Here is a 20,128-nt window from a genome sequence, read left to right as displayed (position 1 = left end):
ATGCTTTTTGACAATCAGATGACCAATCCCAGACAGTATTTTTCTTTAATAGATCTTATAAACAACAAGCGTTCATAGCTTGAGTACTGACATACTTTCTGTAAAATCCAGCAAGACCAAAAAAATGTTTTAATTGTTTTTTATTTTTAGGAACAGGAAAATTCTCTATAGCTTCAGTTTTTTCTCTGTCAGATTCAATCCCCTTTTTTGAAATAATGTGTCCCAAAAATTGCAATTCACTTACTCCAAATTTACATTTTTCTAACTTTGAGGTCATATCCCTTTCCCTTAATTTTGTACACACCTGTGTTAGCAATTCAAAATGTTCTTCCCATGTTTTTCCAGAAATCAAAATATCATCTACATATACAATAAGTTTAGACAGTAGCTCATCCCCCAAAACAAGATCTAATGCTCTAATAAACTCAGCAACAGAAACAGTTAGTCCAAATGGTACAACACAGTATTGATAACTTTTTCCCCCATACAAAAATGCAGTGTATTTTCTAGAATTTATTTCTAAAGAAATTTGGTGAAAGCCTGAAGTTAAGTCTAAGCTGCTCATGAATTTCACACACTCAAATTTATGTAACAATTCATCTATGTTTTCTGGATGATCATTTTCTCTTTTCAAAAATTTGTTAAGGTACTTAGAATCAAGTACAAGTCTAACACCACCTCCACATTTGGAAACCACCACCAAAGGATTATTATAATCACTGTTACTTCTTTCGATTATACCCCAAGCTTCCATTTTTTGTATCTCACTCTCTACTTCTTTTCATTTTGCAAACGGAATACTATAAGGCTTGAGGAAAAAAGGTTCATGATTTTTAAGGTGTAAAGTGCATTGATAAAATCTGACTCTTCCAGGTTTTTCATTGAAAACATCTTGAAACTCCCACGATAAATTTTCCAACTGTCTCTTTTGATCACTGTCCAAATTAATTGCTTCCTCTACTTTGCTTCTAACTAGGTTTTCATAATTTTGACCAGAAAAATTTAGCTCAGGCTTATTATCATAACAGCACAAATTCTCTTCATAGTCTATGATTTTCCTGACATGATTGCAACCTTCTCCACAGTGTGTAATAAACAGTTGTGTACACACAATAATATTGCTTTTGGGTTCACACACATTTGACTTCATCTCACTCCAGCTAAATGCAGCACTTACCTTTAACACCCAGTCCATGCCAAACAATATGTTCTCTTTTAAACTTGGAATAACAAGGCAACCCTGCTCAAATTTTACATCCTCTATTTCAAATGATAAAAATACTTGACTTTTGATGACTTTACTGTGTTTGCCTGTAGCTCCTCTTATCTTTACTCCCATCACAAGGGCCTCAACAAAATCAACACCGTCTCTAATTTTATTTCTAAATTTTTCTGAAATAGGTGAAATAGGACTCCCTGTATCAATGAGACCTTTACCCTCCCAATTGTTTACTTTAGCTTTAATGTATGGACACCCTAATTCACATTCTTCTACTTTTTCTTTTAATGGTTCATGTAACAGGTCATTCTCAATTTCTCTAAAATTACCCTCATTATTTTCCTGGTCAGTTTTTAATAGCTTCACACACACATTGACACTTTCATTATCATCATCTATGGATACAACAGGTTGAGCATACATCAGATATTCATTACATTTTACACTTTGCCACCAGTGAGGATATAACCTTCTACAAATTTTAGCTAAATAGTTCCAGAACTCTTCCCTGTCTGTTTTGTAATTGCAACTGTTCCATAATACTTTTAAAAATTTTTCACCTTTCCCTTCAGAACTTGTAGGTGGGTTTAAATGCTTCATACTTAGCTGGCACAACATTACAGTCCTCTGCTACATTAAATTGGTTACACTGACTTAACTTTACCTGTTCTTCAGATGCATGAGTGTATTCTTCCTCATTACTATCCACACTTACCTCATCATAATGCTCACAATTATCAACTTCATTATCACATAGCTTCACTACTTCACTTGAAATAATCTCAATGAATATCTGACATTCACCTACAGCATTAATCACACTATTACTTACCTCCGTACAACTCTCAACAACATCATTTGCTTCCATATATTCATCAAAATCAAAACTTTCCTCATCATGAATCCTATCCACAGTCACATTAAGTTCCATCTCTCTCTCTTCACATAACTTTTCATTTTCATTAAATAACTTATTCAAATCAGAGCTGTAATGTTTGTCAGATACTTCAGAATTACATAGATTATCATTCTCTACCCAATAATAAAATTCTGGCACAATTGCAATATCCTCATCTGGCTTATTCTCAGAAATAGTTACCTTGTTGCTTTCAACATGATTATTTTCTCTTATTGTATCCCGAAGTGTCAGATCACAATTTAAAGTATTAATTTGGTGTTGAACATGAGTGTGTTATTTGTGGTGTGTATTTGTTTTGTCTTTCATTGGTTTTATTATAATAATAAGTTACATTTCTCCTACTTCCTCTGTCTGTAAATTCCCAGTTGTTATTGTAGGTCCTATTGTGATTAAATTTTCTCGCCCCAAAACTGCGGACCCTCATTGAAGCGGTCCGGAGTTTTCCTGCCTGTTTTCTCTGTTGTTTGATCTCCAATTTTGTTCCCCTCTGTTTCTGTCATTACCATTATGATCCCTATTGTTTCCCCTGTGTTGTTCATATCTATTGTCTCTGTAGTCTCTCCTCTCTCCATACCTGTTTGAATACCCCCCCCCCCTGTTGGTGTTCACCATTGTTAAAATTTTGCATATTCCGTCTTTCTAATGCCCTATCCAATTTATCCACATAATTTAAAAACATTTCCACAGAATCATCAGGCCCATGAACTAAATCCCATTGCAATTTTTCAGGTAGCCTTCTTTTCAGTGCATCTATTTGTGTCATTTCATCAAAAGATTTATCTAAATGTATTAATTTCCTCAATTGATCTTTACAAAATGCTTTCATGGAGCCCACTCTCCCTCTGAAAATAGGTCCATTTAAAAATTCTGATTTAATTCTCCCCTGTTCAGATTCTGACCAAAATTTGTTTAAGAAGCTTTTCTCAAAATTTGCAAAGGTTTCCCACTGATCGAAATTTTGATTTGCCCAGAACAGGGCCTCCCCTTCAAGAAATTTTTGACAAATTTAATTTTTGAATCATCAGACATTCCTGGCACAAAATTGTCCTTGCAATGGTGCAAAAAATCAACTGGGTGCAAATTATCACAAGGAAAACTTTTCACTAACAGGTTTGACCATGCTGGTGCATGACTACAAATTCTTGTTAACAACATATTCTTCAACTTGATTTATTTTAGTTTTTAATGTGTCTAATTTATTGGTAAGATTTGATTCTAAACTGTCAACCTTTTCTCAACACTACTGACTGCATTAACACTGTTTACTTTCAAGTCATTCAATTTTTCATCTAGCGATTCATTTTCATTTTGAAGTTCCTGAATTTCCCTGGCTCTGTTACTATTTTCGGCAATGAATTCATTTTCAAAAACAATTACTTTTTCGTCCACATTGTCTACCCTCGATTCTATCACCTTAAAGTTACCTTCCAGTGGATTTTTGACCTCAGTTAACTCAGTTTTTATTGCATTTAATTGCTTATTCAAATTCTCCCCTAACCTTTCGTCAATTTCAGCCCTCATTTCAGATTTTAAATTATTTATGTTTTCGTTCTGCTTACTCAGAAGCTGCAGAATTATTTCAATCCTATCGAGTTTCTGATCCTCCCCCACTATTTCTTCCCCTACATTAATTTTATCCATTATTAACTGTCAACAGAAAATGAACCACTAGAAATAACAATACCAAATTACAAAATTCGTTAGAATTTTTACTTAACTTATAGCTGAAGTCTTCTCTGTCGGAATCCAGTCGTAGTGTTTATTTTAAATCCTTTGTCGTCCCATTGTTTTTTGTTCCCATTTTTCGTCCTGTGGTTGTCTCTCCTTATTATTTGATTGTCAGGTTTAGGGCGATATTTTTCATAACAGATTCACTGTGTGCTGAAACACATCTACAGTTAATTTTTGAATATTTTGTGCTGCCTATCCCGGCTGAGCCTCCACATTCTAACAACCCTACCACAACAAAGGTCAAACTTTAATAATGATTGTGGTGTTGCTCATGCCGCTAAGTACTCCATTTTCAGGCAACAACATAGTTATTATGTGCAAGTGTTATTAGAGCACAGTTAATAATGTCATTTCATGTAATAATGAATAAACTAGGCACTCACCTTTTCGTGTTTCCCACGCTGGTCTCGTCGTAAAATCATGGCTCAATCATCGAAAATCTAGGTGGTTATGATTCCAAGCTCGGATGCAAAGAGGCCTAGGTTTTATTCTGCTATATTCAAAAGTTTTGTAGATGCGCTTCACAAACCATTCTTGAAGATTACACTTCTGCTGGACAATGGTGATATAAAAAAATAATCAGCACTCCGAAATTAAGTTACACTTCATTTTAATTGCTTTAATTGCAATATCACACGATACACAAAACACCACATTATAAAACATACTTGAAAATATCTTCCTCACATTTTATAAGCCAACTACAATATGCATCTTTCCAAAGATGTCCAACACTTGACTTTCTCAAGGTCCGACTCTCTAACAAGTAACAACTAACTTCTAACTATTTACGCGCCCAAAAATCAAGAGTTACAAGTTCGTCAAAGATCATAGTGACAAAAGAAAGAATACACATAAGAATAATATCATTGCAATATAAACATATCGATGTATCAAAAATGAAATCAAATCTGAATGTTGTCCCAGAAATATGATAAGTAGTTAACAGAAACAGAGTAGAATATTACTGGCATCGAGAGGTTCAGGTGAGGTGCCGTAATGGTTACGTAATTCAAGTACCATTACAAGGTACACTAAGTTCATGCTATGGACCATGACATTGTCTTTAGCAGTGCTTTAAGGGAAATGTGCCTGGCACACATCACTCATTTGCCTGTCTGCATGAGAAGTCTTGCTAGGTATGAAACTATTTGGACAATGATAACAGCTATGGCTCTGTTCATTCTGTGGACTCCATGAGATCAGCCTTATGATAAAGCTCTTCTGTGTAACTGCATGCTCTCAGGTTCATGAAAATTTGCAATAAATTTCATTGGACTCTATTCGGTACTGTCTCAAGCTTACCGTAACAGATGGCTTTTTAGGTAAACGTCTGGTATCTTAGTTGAAATCATAACATTACGAGACAAAACATTGGATCATGTCATTGAAAAGTTAATGAAACCATAAGAGAAATTCCAGCAACAAAAGGAAAGCCACACTTTCAGCAGCATCTAGCACTACAACGGCAATAACATTATAAATAAATGTCGCTTCAGCAATTGTAAAGATGGAGAAACATCATTACCAGCAAAATGAAGATAATCTATGTTTAATTTCTGTTGCAACAACAGTGGCTAGGCAACCACCAGAACAGTACCTGCAGCAGTAGGAGCATCATCAGTCTCAACATCTCCACAGACTCTGCTCATGTGGCACCCTCAACTTTTGCATTATTTGAAGGAACTGTAGCAGTCTTGGAGGGAGGCAGGTTTGGCAGCTAGGAATATGGTATGGAAGGGTGGCAGGTGCATGAGTGAGGCATGTGGCTCATAGGTAACAGAGGCATGAGGAAAGATTCATGATGAACGTGATGGGAGGGCATGCATTGGGAGGGAGGGACAGGGCAGAGGAAGGGTAAACTGTTGGGTAGAGTGTGTAGGGGCTGTGGGTTAGCAGATATTGAGGCCAGGAGAGTTCTGGAAGTAAAGGATGTGTTCCAAGAGCAATTGTCATGTGCATAGTTCAGAAAAAATAGTGTTGGAGGGAAGGACCCAGAAGGCAAAGGTTGTGAAGCAGCAGCACATGTTGTGTTCAGCTGCACGTTGTGCCAGTGGGTGGTCAACTTTAGTCATGACCACAGTTTGTGGCAATTCATTCTTGTGGACAGTTGGTTGGTTGTCATACAAACATAAAAAGCTGTGCAGTGATTACAGCAGAGTTGATGTATGACACATTTTCTTTCACAGATGGCCCTGCCTCAGATGAAGTGGGCTAAATCTGTTACACTACTGGAGTGGGAAGTGCTGGGCAGGTGGATTGGGCAGGCCTTGCACCAGGGGGACATGACCTCTCAAGCAAAGAGTATGAAGTTTGAGTGGGTAAGTCTGGACCCAGATGTTGTGCAGATTGGCTGAGCAATGGAATACCTCTTTAGAAGGGATTAGGAATGTGTGAGATATGGCACAGGATATCTGTTGCAGGATAGGTGCCTGTCTGTGAAGACCCTTGCAAGATCTTCAGCATACTGGTCTACAGAATTCTCCTCACTGCAGATACACAGACAACAAGTGGCCAGGCTCTGTGGGAGTGATTATTTGCTGTGGAAGTGGTGACCCTCGTTGAAGTGCTAGTATTGTGAGGGTTCATAGGCTTAGTATGGAAAGAGCTGTGGATGGAGCCACACAGAGCTGGAGGTCAACATCCAGGAGGGTGGCACATTGGTTTAAGGAGGACCAGGAAAAACAAATAGGAGGGAAGGTATTCACAATTGTGTGGGAATGAGGGTAGGGTGTCTTGTCCCTAAGTCCAGGTTATTAAGATATCACCATTGAATCTGGACAACAGGTTTGGGGTTTTGGGAGGCTAGTAAGGTTTTGTCTAGATGCCCCATAAAAAGGTTGGCATAGGAGGGTACCATGAGGTTGCCGGTAGCTGTGCCCATGGAATACCATTTTGGGAAGGGTGGGAAGGATCTTGGGTAGTACATCCCTCATTTCCAGGCATGATGATAGATAAAACCTTGGTGAAGGATGGTTCAGTTGCTCTAGTCCAGGGTGATATTGGGTGATGAGTGAGGTGCTCCTTTGTAGTTGATCCTTAGGAGGGGTGGGAGGATTAGGTGTGTGAGGAATGGCACAGGAAATGTGCTTGCACACTAGGTTTAGGGTTAGTGCCTGTGTTGTAAGTTCTTCACCATACTGGGCAAGGGAATTCTTGTCACTGCAGATATGCTATCAGTGGATGGCCAGATTGTGTGGGAGCAAGTTTTTGGTTATTTTTTTGATAGTTTGTTTCATACATTATGTGTGAGTGTTCCAATTCAGTTTTGTTTCCAGTCAGTTACCCAATAATTTAACAGACTCTTTGTGACCATAGTCACACATCTTTTTGGGGGAATACTATACTCTCAGTTTTGCATTGTTAACTTGTTAGATTGAAACTAGAAAGATATCTTCTCCATCATAAGTTCATTCATTTGCTCCCAAACATGTGGTGTCATTATGAGACATGTTTGATTTGGTACTGAGATCATATGTTACTACATTCAAAGATAGCAAGCCAAGCTTATCATTCACACAAACAATAAACAGAAATGGGCTAACCGTATATTTCCAATGGACTCCTTATGACATTTAGAATACCTGAAGTTTTGAATTAGTTAACACCAGTTGTTTCTTACTGAACAGTTTTAATAGTGCAAGTATTCTGTCTGTTATTTTATAGTGTTTCAGTTTCTTTGCAGGAATGTTATGTAATATCATGTCTACAGCCTTTGTTAGATCAACTGAATGTTGTTTTTTTCAAATCTCTGTAAGACAGATATTACAGTAGTCCTACTCTCCACTGCTTTTATAGTGGACTGACCATTACAAAATCCATATTGGTCCTTATTTAGGAAAAGGTTGTTATCGAGATATTCATTTATTTAATTATCACCATGATGATTTTAGATAACATGAAAGCAACAGCAGTTGCCCTATAACTTTCTGGTGAAGCTCTGTTTCCCTTTTTATGTACAGATATAACTCCAGTTATCTAAACAGTCAGGAAAGGCACTTCCAATAACAATCCAGTTTATAAGATAACATAGGGATGGCTTATTATTTTTGCTATTATTATTTCTTTTTTTTATTATTATTTCTTTTAGAATAAAATAGCATAAAATTTGAAAGGCCATAATGATCTTCAGTTCTGGAGTCGCTGTATTTTTTTTTACTACATTTGCTATACCCATAGGGAAACATAATACCATTTGAATGTATCTCGGCTGTGATCAAGGACTTCAGATTCTGCTCCCTGTCAGCTAACTAAAGCATTTGTTCTGTCACTGCTGTGATACTTACATATGTATACTACATACAGTGCATTTCCAAGTATTGGTAAGGCTAAGATTAAGTTGATCTGGGCTTAAGAGAATTGGCAGCTTATTTGCACTGATTCTAGACTACACTTTCGTAATCTCCCATGCTGTCTTGCATTTGTTAGTTGAATGATCTATGAAGATATCATTAGCCTGATGTTTAGCTTTATTTTGTGGTGATTCTGAGACCAGACCCTATTGGCAGTGGCTGATTATGGAAAAGGATATATATATAACCATGGTCCCAACAATGTATTTTTATAAAACAGTAAAATTTTCACTCATTCTTTTGAATGAGCCATATACAAGAATTTGATCAAGATGTTATTTATCACTACCAATGCCTTTAAAACACATTTCAATTAAAACACAAGCCCTCCAAGAGGAGTCAAATATAATAATAGTTATAGTACAGTACTTAAAATGGTTAACCACATCAACAGGAAAAGCATAGTAGATTTCTCTTACAGCAATTACAACAAATTCACTTTTGGAAATTTTGCAGGTCAAGATCTATTACTTTCAGTTATTCACATTGTAATGATTCATGTTGAATATTACTTAATTTAAGTTTCTTCTGCCTGGTCCACTGATGAATGAATGGGAAATTTTCATGCTTCACAAAATTTATTCACACTAATTGAAACTGCACACTTGTCATGTAAACAAAACATGGACAGACTTCACTGATCTCTTTGACTTCCAAAAGTAACTTCAGAACTGATCCATTACAGCATTGCTGCATCGCTTTATACACAATTTTAACAATAACTTCCAAACTAAAGCATGATTAATTTTGTACAATTTTGATGTTACAATTAAAATTTACAAAAAGTAAAGAAACTGATATTACAGCCAAATAAGGTATAAAATACAATATTGAGTGACAATATTTTATACCAGTATCTTTAGTTTTCCTTAAGAAAATCATTCTGAACTTTAATTACAATGATGCCTCTTGTATTATTTTAGTTACATAATTAATTACAGTTTGGATTTGGTTACTAACATACAATGGTAGTACAGAGCTCGTGCCTTATCTGATTATATACATAAAAGGCACAAATAAGGGCTCAAATTCTGGAATTTGGAAAACTGTGAGATGTAAACAACTGGAGAATTAATTAGAAATGTAACTACAAACAATATTAATTACAGAGGAAGACATAAACATAAATAACAAATTAAAATACAATGCTTGGTAATAACTTTTAAGAAGTTTCTCAAGATAGTGAGGTCTTCTGTTACTGGATTATTAGATTGTTGTTGTTGTGGTCTTCAGTCCTGAGACTGGTTTGATGCAGCTCTCCATGCTACCCTATCCTGTGCAAGCTTCTTCATCTCCCAGTACTTACTGCAACCCACATCCTTCTGAATCTGCTTAGTGTATTCATCTCTTGGTCTCCCTCTACGATTTTTACCCTCCATGCTGCCCTCCAATGCTAAATTTGTGATTCCTTGATGCCTCAGAACATGTCCTACTAACCGGTCCCTTCTTTTTGTCAAGTTGTGCCACATACTCCTCTTCTCCCCAATTATATTCAATACTTCCTCATTAGTTATGTGATCTACCCATCTAATCTTTAGCATTCTTCTGTAGCACCACATTTTGAAAGCTTCTATTCTCTTCTTGTCCAAACTATTTACCGTCCATGCTTCACTTCCATACATGGCTACACTCCATACAAATACTTTCAGAAACGACTTCCGGACACTTAAATCTATACTCGATGTTAACAAATTTCTCTTCTTCAGAAATGCTGTCCTTGCCATTGCCAGTCTACATTTTATATCTTCTCTACTTCGACCATCATCAGTTATTTTGCTCCCCAAATAGCAAAACTCCTTTACTACTTTAGGTGTCTCATTTCCTAATTTACTTCCCTCAGCATCACCCAACTTAATTTGACTGCATTCCATTATCCTCATTTTGCTTTTGTTGATGTTCATCTTATATCCTCCTTTCAAGACACTGTCCATTCCGTTCAACTGCTCTTCCAGGTCCTTTGCTGCCTCTGATAGAATTACAATGTCATCAGTGAACCTCAAAGTTTTTATTTCTTCTCCATGGATTCTAATACCTACTGTGAATTTTTCTTTTGTTTCCTTTACTGCTTGCTCAGTATACAGATTGAATAACATCGGGGAGAGATTACAACCCTGTCTCACTCCCTTCCCAACCAGTGCTTCCCTTTCATGCCCCTCAACTCTTATAACTGCCATCTGGTTTCTGTACAAATTGTAAAAAGCCTTTAGCACCCTGTATTTTACCCCTGCCACCTTTAGAATTTGAAAGAGAGTATTCCAGTCAACATTGTCAAAAGCTTTCTCTAAGTCTACAAATGGTAGAAACGTAGGTTTGCCTTTCCTTAATCTTTCTCTTAAGATAAGTCGTAAGGTCAGTATTGCCTCACGTGTTCCAACATTTCTACGGAATCCAAACTGATCTTCCCCAAGGTCGGCTTCTACTAGTTTTTCCATTCGTCTGTAAAGAATTCGCGTTAGTATTTTGCAACTGTGACTTATTAAACTGATAGTTCGGTAATTTTCACATCTGTCAACACCCACTTTCTTTGGGATTGGAATTATTACATTCTTCTTGAAGCCTGAGGGAATTTCGCATGTCTCATACATCTTGCTCACCAGATGGTAGAGTTTTGTTAGGGCTGGCTCTCCCAAGGCCGTCAGTAGTTCTAATGGAATGTTGTCTACTCCCGGGGCCTTGTTTCGACTCAGGTCTTTCAGTGCTATGTCAAACTCTTCACGCAGTATCGTATCTCCCATTGCATCTTCATCTCCTTCCTCTTCCATTTCCATAATATTTTCCTCAAGTACATTGCTCTTGTATAGACCCTCTATATACTCCTTCCACCTTTCTGCCTTCCCTTCTTTGCTTAGAACTGGGTTTCCATCTGAGCTCATGATATTAATACAAGTGGTTCTCTTTTCTCCAAAGGTCTCTTTAATTTTCCTGTACACAGTATCTATCTTACCCCTAGTGAGATAAACCTCTACATCTTTACATTTGTCCTCTAGCCATCCCTGCTTAGCCATTTTGCACTTCCTGTCGATCTCATTTTTGAGACGTCTGTATTCCTTTTTGCCTGCTTCATGTACTGCATTTTTATATTTTCTCCTTTTGTCAATTAAGTTCAATATTTCTTCTGTTACCCAAGGCGTTCTACTAGCCCTTGTCTTTTTACCTACTTGAGCCTCTGCTGCCTTCACTACTTCATCCCTCAGAGCTACCCATTCTTCTTCTACTGTACTTCTTTCCCCCATTCCTGTCAATTTTTCCCTTATGCTCTCCCTCACACCCTGTACAACCTCTGGTTCTTTCAGCTTATCCAGGTCCCATCTTCTTAAATTCCCACCTTTTTGCAGTTTCTTCAGTTTTAATCTACAGTTCATAACCAATAGATTGCGGTCAGAGTCCACATCTGGCCCTGGAAATGTCTTACAATTTAAAACCTGGTTCCTAAATCTCTGTCTTACCATTATATAATCTATCTGATACCTTCTAGTATCTCCAGGATTCTTCCATGTAAACAACATTGTTTCATGATTCTTGAACCAAGTGTTAGCTATGATTAAGTTATGCTCTGTGCAAAACTCTACCAGGCGGCTTCCTCTTTCATTTCTTACCCCCAATCCATATTCACCTACTATGTTTCCTTCTCTCCCTTTTCCTACTCTCGAATTCCAGTCACCCATGACTATTAAATTTTCATCTCCCTTCACTACCTGAATAATTTCTTTTATCTCATCATACATTTCTTCAATTTCTTCATCATCTGCAGAGCTAGTTGGCTTATAAACTTGTACTACGGTAGTAGGCGTGGGCTTCGTGTCTATCTTGGCCACAATAATGCATTCACTATGCTGTTTGTAGTAGCTTACCCGCACTCCTATTTTTTTATTCATTATTAAACCTACTCCTCCATTACCCCTATTTGATTTTGTGTTTATAACCCTGTATTCACCTGACCAAAAGTCTTGTTTCCCCTGCCACCGAACTTCACTAATTTGCACTATATCTGACTTTAACCTATGCATTTCCCTTTTTAAATTTTCTAATCTACCTGCCCAGTTAAGGGATCTGGCATTCCATGCTCCGATCCGTAGAACGCCAGTTTCCTTTTTCGTGATAACGACGTCCTCTTGAGTAGTCCCCGCCCAGAGATCCGAATGGGGGACTATTTTACCTCCGGAATATTTTACCCAAGAGGACGCCATAATCATTTATCCATACAGTAAAGCTGCATGCCCTCGGGAAAAATTATGGCCGTAGTTTCCCCTTGCTTTCAGCCGTTCGCAGTACCAGCCCAGCAAGGCCGTTTTGGTTAATGTTGCAAGGCCACGTCAGTCAATCATCCAGACTGTTGCCCCTGCAACTACTGAAAAGGCTGCTGCCCCTCTTCAGGAACCACACATTTGTCTGGCCTCTCAACAGATACCCCTCCGTTGTGGTTGCACCTATGGTACGGCCATCTGTATGGCTGAGGCACGCAAGCCTCCCCACCAACGGCAAGTTCGATGGTTCATGGGGAAGGATTTTTAGATTACCATTTTCTTAATTAGAAGCATTGATTTTTCATGCTAACATCTATGCAGTCTCTAGTTATTTATTGCTAAGGACTTATTACTTCAATTTCTTGATTAGCTACTTAATTTAGTATATGTACATAATTTTATCAATGACAACAATCCACCGATATTTACGATGATGCACATCCTTCTAGAACATTCCACATGCCTTTGCAATGAGTATCAAGTATTTTATCAAATAGGACAGAATGATACATATAAAGACACACATACAAGGCCTTAGGAACCACTGAATTGCCCGATAACTATCCTGATGCATATATAAAAAGAAGGTGGTATTGGACATTTCATATGAGTTCTGGGGTAGGCTGTACCGTTATAACATCAACAAGAAGTTGGATCCATGGCCTTACGTACATAGAAAAGATTGTTTTCTTCCTTAAGTGCAGAGTGTTCACTGAAATATAATTACTTTAAGGACAGTTCGAATGACTGCTTCATGCCCATTCACAACACATTTCTGCAGTCAGTACTCTCAACAAGATATCATACACTATATAATGGATCATATTATTTTTTCATTCTTCTTCCATTCACTAATATGTCACTATTCAACCGCTATCTGCTCACCACTGCGAGGGCAAAGAAAGATAGATAGTTATGAAGCAACAAGTAACTGATAATTATTCTATTCTAACAAGGCAGTATCCTTATAGAAAAAAATCGACAATTGCACAGCCTCACATACACCCACTAAATGCCACAAATGCTTAGAGAACAGAACAAACCATGAAAATACAGAGACATTTTGAGTCCACTTCCCTATAACTTGAATTGATTTGGAGCAATACACATATATTAACATCCATGTGATGATGGTGGTCACAACAGTTACGCTTGATGGAAACTTTTAAGGCTCAACTCAAGAGCAAACATGCTTATCACTTACTCCATTACATGTGTCTGTCTTACTGCCTCCACTCAGAAGAGCTTGTGATCTATGCCTTACAGTGATTTCTGAAACATAGATGCCTCATATAAAAAAAACTGCCCAGCCACTGCAATGGAGAGCATTAACTGTACCATCCAACTGCCTAGGTAAAACTGCTTTTCAGTGTGAAGTACTATCACTTTATGCATCCACACACTTCTGAATCACAGGAAACTGATAACAATTGGCCAGCTGCTGAAGTTGGGCGTGTTCATCATGCTGTCAAACTGCCCAGAAGTGACTGCTTTTCTCCTCAGTCCACACACAAGACTCCCTCCACATCTCTCCTTCAATGATATTTTTCAGCGATGGTGCCAACCTTTGGTACATCTTATTTTCATACTGCAATATACAAGGGTAATCCCAAAAGTAAGGTCTTCTATTTTTTTATAAGTACGGAACTCTGTTTGTGTGGCAGTTGGTCACACTGTTATGAAGAGTGCATCATGCACTGTGTTTAAACATGTGCATGCCGCACTGAGGTACTCAGTCTTGGTTTGGCAGCTGTTGAGAATGGAGCTCCCGTCGGATGTTACCGCCAAGTGCGAATTGCGTGCAGTTTTTCAGTTTTTGAATGCAAAGGGCACTGCCCCAATTGAAATCCGTCGCCAATTGACAGAAGTGTGTGGTGAGTTGTGTATAGATGTCAAAAATGTTTTTAAGTGGTGTAGAGAGTTTGCAGCAGGTAGGACTAAAATTCATGACAAACAAAGGAGTGGGAGACCGTCAATTTCTGAGGAGAGAGTGTTGAAGGTTGAGCACTGGGACCACAATTAATGTTGGTAGGTACTGTAAGACTTTGAAAAAACTCAAACAGGCAACTCAGAACCATAGAAGAGGAATGTTGAGCAAGGGCATACACATTCTCTATGACAATGCTCGCCCACACATCGTTTGGTAAACCATTGCTCTCCTGCACGAGTTTCAGTGGAACATTATCACCCACCCACCCTATAGCCCTGACTTGGGGCCCAGTGACTATCACCTGTTCCCTAATTTAAAAGAACATTTGGCCGGAAAGTGATTCAGCTCCGACAACACGGTGAAAGACGAGGTTCATTACTTTCTGAACAGCATGGCGGTGAGCTGGTAAGACATGGGCATACAAAAACTGCAGCAACACCTACAAAAATGCATTGACAGAAATGGTGATTATGTCAAAAAATAGTTAAATGTTCAAACTGTAAATTGATGTAAACCATTGTAGAAATAAACAGTTCTATGTACTTATAAAAGAATAGGAGACCTTACTTTTGGGATTACCCTTGTATTTTCAGTTTCAGATAGAGTGCCTTATAAACATGACTGCTAATTGCCTTTATCAGTCTTATATGAGGAGTGTACCCTCTGGTTACGCTTTTTTTCTCTTTTTCTTTGCATATGATCTTGTCTTATTTGTAGTGGGACAGTGTTTATTAAAGTTATTAAGTATGTTGTGCCACAATATTCAATACTAAAAATTTTTATTTTGCCATAATATGCTGGCCTAATCTGCTACATGCTGAAATAGGGAGCTAATTGTGTCTGTTACTGAAACATTTTTAATCCATAGTATGATGTGATCACAAAAGCCTTAGAGATTAAATCATGTTCTTCCATAAATGAAACAAATTAACGTATTTAGTGCAAAGATACAGTATTCATGTCAGATACATTACACATATACTGTCTTGTCTAAGAATGGGCAAGACTAGGAGAGGAAATTTATCTGTGACCTTTTCAAGTACATGAGTCTGATATTCACATTAAGATTTAGAGGAACCGTGCAAAACCAAGGTATTCATGGGTGGTGTTTTGAACTTGCTTCTCTAGATTGGAAGTCAGTACTTTGATGATGAACCACTTCTGTTACTATTTTCCTTTGCTTGAAGCACTCCATAATATCACACATATCAAGAATCAACAAATAACTTACATCATTCACAACTGTAAACAGTTCCAATACAGTAACATGAATTTTGTTGTGATATGTTTCTGAACTTAAACACAAAATCCTGACAAAACTACTTCATTACTCATCTTATATTAAATTAATTCTTTGAGTTTGTATGGGGATAAATCAGTAAGTATCTACACTTTCATCTAGCTGTCCACAGGCTAGCAGTACCATTTTGTGCATCTACCTTCCACTGACTGGCTTTGTTCTCTTCATTTGTGATAGATTTCAGCGTTGTCACATCAGTTCACTTTAAGCTCTTGTGAAATAAATGTGGCTGTGCCACTCTTCTTTCACACCATTGGGGAACAACCTTCCATAATAAGCTTTTGTTGTATGAAGGTTTAGCAGGAGCTAAAATCCATAGAAGACTCTTTGAAAAATATTGGGGGGAGATCAGAACTTCCATCACTGCCACTACGGATGCCACCACTGAGCAAGACTGTGACCTGATTTTGAATAACTAATGTGTGACTGTTGCTGAAGTGGCAAACCAAAGGCTTGTTAATCACAGTTCGGCATATAACAGCATCTAAAACAGACTCAACATTTGTAATGTCTGTGCAATATGGGCCGCAAAACAACTAAATGAGGAGCACAAGTGCAACTGTGTGAAAATGTGTTGGCACCTACTGGATCATCATGTAAGGTAAAAAAGGGTTTGAATTGAACAATCACTGGAGATGAAACTTTAATTCACCACTTTAAGCCAGAGTACAATCACTAAAGCATGTAATGGAAATATCCTGATCCAGATCCAAAGAGAAATTAAAGAGTGAACACACTACAGGAGGAGTAATGCTCTCAGTTTTTTTGGATGCGTGAAGACCAGTTTTGGAATACTGTCTGGGACAGAGTCAACAGTAAACAGCCAATGCAATTCCAGTGCTGTACTACATGATGGGTTAAAGTCAGCAATTTGAAAACAAATACAAATACAATTGTTTTATTCCACCTTATTACATGCAGCTGAGTGTTATCAGTGTTAACACGATGATAATTATAACAATAATAATAATATAAACTTGGACAAATGTCATTAACTACAATATAGTAATCCAAGATGGATACAATACATATTTATACAAATGTCAATAACAACAAAAAGTTTTCTGTCAGATCAATTACAAGGTAAATGAACTACATAGTTCAGTGAATGACAAGTAAATAATCAAATAAATAATTAACAATAAGTGCATGAAACAGTAATAAAATAGTTGCACAGTGTAGCATATGTATAGTTTACAGTTAATTTATTATCAGTAAACTCTTCCGGGCTAAGTTGCCGTGGTCGATCTGTAGAACTTCTTCTCCCTGACGTTTCGTTCTCAACTACGGAGAACATCTTCCGAGGTGAGTCAACGACTGGCTGCTAGGAGCTGGGGCCGCCGCTTATATAGAGATCGTAGGGGGCGCCACCACACGTCACATGGCGTCGATGTGCAGCTATCTCTGGCTATCGTCTGTTCTCTCGATTGCAGGCAATCGATTGTCACGTGATTGATGCAACGTCGACGTGTGGTGGCGCCCCCTACGATCTCTATATAAGCGGCTGCCCCAGCTCCTAGCAGCCAGTCGTCGACTCACCTCGGAAGATGTTCTCCGTAGTTGAGAACGAAACGTCAGGGAGAAGAAGTTCTACAGATCGACCACGGCAACTTAGCCCGGAAGAGTTTACTGATAAAGACGCTGGCCGTGAAAGCCTACATGGAATGAGTTAATTTATTGTTCTTTCTCATAAGGAAACTGGGTCATTTGCCAAATTCTCAAGGAACTCTTGAGCAGAGTAAATTACTTTACTTTTCATCCACCTTGAAAGACTAATTTTAAATTTATTTACTGGCACTGTATAGGCGTTTTTAGGTAATTTGTTGAAGTAGACAGGACCAAAATGTTTGTAACTGTTGTGTGTCTTTGCCAGCCTAGCATATGGCATATTAATTGTATGTCCACTTCTTATGTTACGGTCATCAACTGCCCTCCTTAAGCCAAATTTACTCAGATTCTCTTTACTGTAGACAAAATAGTTGTAAATATACTGGCCAGGCACTGTTATTATATTTAGTTTCTTAGAATAATCTCGTAATGATTCGTATGGGCTAAGTCCTGCTGTGCACCTTATTACTTTCTTTTGCCATTTAAACACTAATTTCGATCCTACAGAATTGCCCAGAATAGTATTCCATAACTCAGGTGGGAATGGAAGAATGCAAAATATGCATATAAGATAAGTTCTTTACTGACACTGCTTCTCAGCTTGTACAGCAGATAGATGACAAGTGCTTATTTGCCACATCACTTCCCTGTGTGGGTATCCCAGCTGAGCTTTTAATCTATACGAAATCCTAATAATTTTACTGTTTTGTTATCATGAGTGGGGGCATTCAGATTGAATACAATAGCCTCAGTTTTACTATCATTCTTCTGCAGTACATTTGCTTCAAACCAAGTAGTGCATCTCTTCATTGCCACTGCCATGCTGTGGTGCACATTTTCAAGGCTAGTGTCACATGTGATGAGTGTTGTGTCATCAGCATATAGCACTGCATCACATGGTGCAACTGCAGGTAAATCATTTATATAAATAATGAAAAGGAAAGGTCAAAGAACAGATCCTTGGGGCACAAAACCTGGGACTTGTTGTCAAACATAATTCTACTTTTGCATGACAGTGTGTGTCCACACATCACTGCCCACATCATTTACCATTTTCAGAATATGAAGTTTGAAGTGTTCGATCATATTTCATACTGTTCTGACCTCACTCCCTTGGATTTGAATTTGTTTGCTGCGCTTAAAGACTGGTTAAGAGGCCACATTTTAGAAGAAGTGAAACTGTCCTGTGGTCAGTATATATGGAAGAAACTCATGGAAATATGAGAAACACTCTCCAACTAATGATCTTCATGATATTGTAATCCATACATTTTCTGTTTCTAATAGTGGATGACATCAGCAGTGATTGCTGGAAATTTGTATAAGCAGTGGGGAATCAGCCATCTGGGCCTCAGTGTTTTGACAAATTTTTGTAAGTCAGTTTTGTAACAATTTTATGCAATAAATATGTAGTTCTGAAAAGGAAGATCGTGTCAACCTGAATTTCTTGAAATTTCTCTTGGCACTACCAAATCATTAGCAACATTGTCAGGATTTCAGCAAGCAGCAGTGAATTTTGGTGGAGCAGATACTTGCAACAATCTTTTACAGCTTCTGAAGCACTGGAGATCACCAACAAACAAAGATGAGTATTTGCTAGGTAACTGTTATGCCCTGTTATGTTTCACATTGATGTTTGTGAAGAAATTTTGTGGTGTTTTGAAGGAGAAGGTGATGGCTTCTTTAAAATATTGATTACATGAGATGAAATCTGGGTGCACTACCACCATCCCAAAACAAAGAGAGTGAACAAGCAATGGCACACTTCTTTATCACCAAAACCCAAGAAGTTCTGGAAGCAGCCATCTGCAGGGAAGGTTTCACTGACTCTCTTTTGGGATGAACAAAACGTTCTCTAGGAACACTGCTCTGCTAGGTGAATCACCTTTACCAGTACATCATATTCCAATATTTTAAAAACATCAGCTTCAGGTGGCAGTAAGATCAAAGCAACATGAGCTTCCAACTACAGGTGTTATTTTTCAGCATGACAATGCTGACTTGCACTTTGATACCCTGCCACATCCATCATGATCACCAGACCTAGCGCTGAGTGATTACCATATGTTTGGACCACTCAAAGAGGTGATGGGAAGAAAGAAATTTGGCTCCAATGATGAGGAGCAACAGATGGTTCATTGGTGGCTGCACACAAAACCAAAATAATTTTTTTCCAAGGAATATGTGTGCTTCTTGCATGCTGGAGGAAGTGTGTAGAAATGACAAGAAGACTATGTTGGAAAATGATACACTTGTGTTTCATGTTTGGTTCATAAAAAAAATTTAAAAAAATATTTAAGGTTTTCATTTGACTCCATCTCCTATTTCCGTAAGTTAACATATTTGTTTAAATTCCACAAACATTTCTGAAGTCAGAATTTTTTAACTCAGCTGTAAAATTTCTTTCCTCTAAACACTACTTGATATATGCTAATAGTACATTATAATGTATGACACTGATTTGTGTCACATGTTTTTAAATTTGAGTTCTTATTGCCTGATGTGCATTGTGGAACCCACTGTTAAATTTTTGTTGCTGTGATAGCCATGGTTAACTTGTGAATTTTGAAGTTTATTCCTGATCATTAACACTAATTTGTTTATTTATAGACAAATTATGTATGTATTGTAGAGACACAATTTTCTTTTGTGACTTATTTTTATCTCGACAATTAATATTTTCTTCTATGATAAGAAGAGATCTGCATACTGTGTAAGCTTACAACATTGATGACTGGAAAAATCTTTCTTTTTTGTCTTGCTACATTCTTCTGTCACTTTATTCATTATCTGTTGTTGTCCTAGCCTCTGTCTGTATCAAGATA

At 37.6% G+C, this 20,128-nt stretch overlaps 1 protein-coding gene across 1 annotated transcript; it reads right to left on the bottom strand.

Moving 5' to 3' along the window:
- Positions 1–275: 275 nt before the first annotated feature.
- Positions 276–4,313, bottom strand: LOC124789832. Its single transcript, XM_047257325.1, has 2 exons — positions 4,253–4,313; positions 276–4,019 (listed from the first exon to the last, which is right to left on the bottom strand). Exon 2 carries the CDS (start codon positions 1,835–1,837, stop codon positions 782–784), a length of 1,056 nt encoding a protein of 351 aa, XP_047113281.1. The 5' UTR covers positions 1,838–4,019; positions 4,253–4,313; the 3' UTR covers positions 276–781.
- Between the last annotated feature and the right edge of the window lie 15,815 nt (positions 4,314–20,128).

Source organism: Schistocerca piceifrons, chromosome 3, assembly GCF_021461385.2.
Source record: "Schistocerca piceifrons isolate TAMUIC-IGC-003096 chromosome 3, iqSchPice1.1, whole genome shotgun sequence".
Taxonomy (NCBI): Eukaryota; Metazoa; Arthropoda; class Insecta; order Orthoptera; family Acrididae; genus Schistocerca; species Schistocerca piceifrons.
This window is presented reverse-complemented; position numbering and strand designations above follow the sequence as displayed.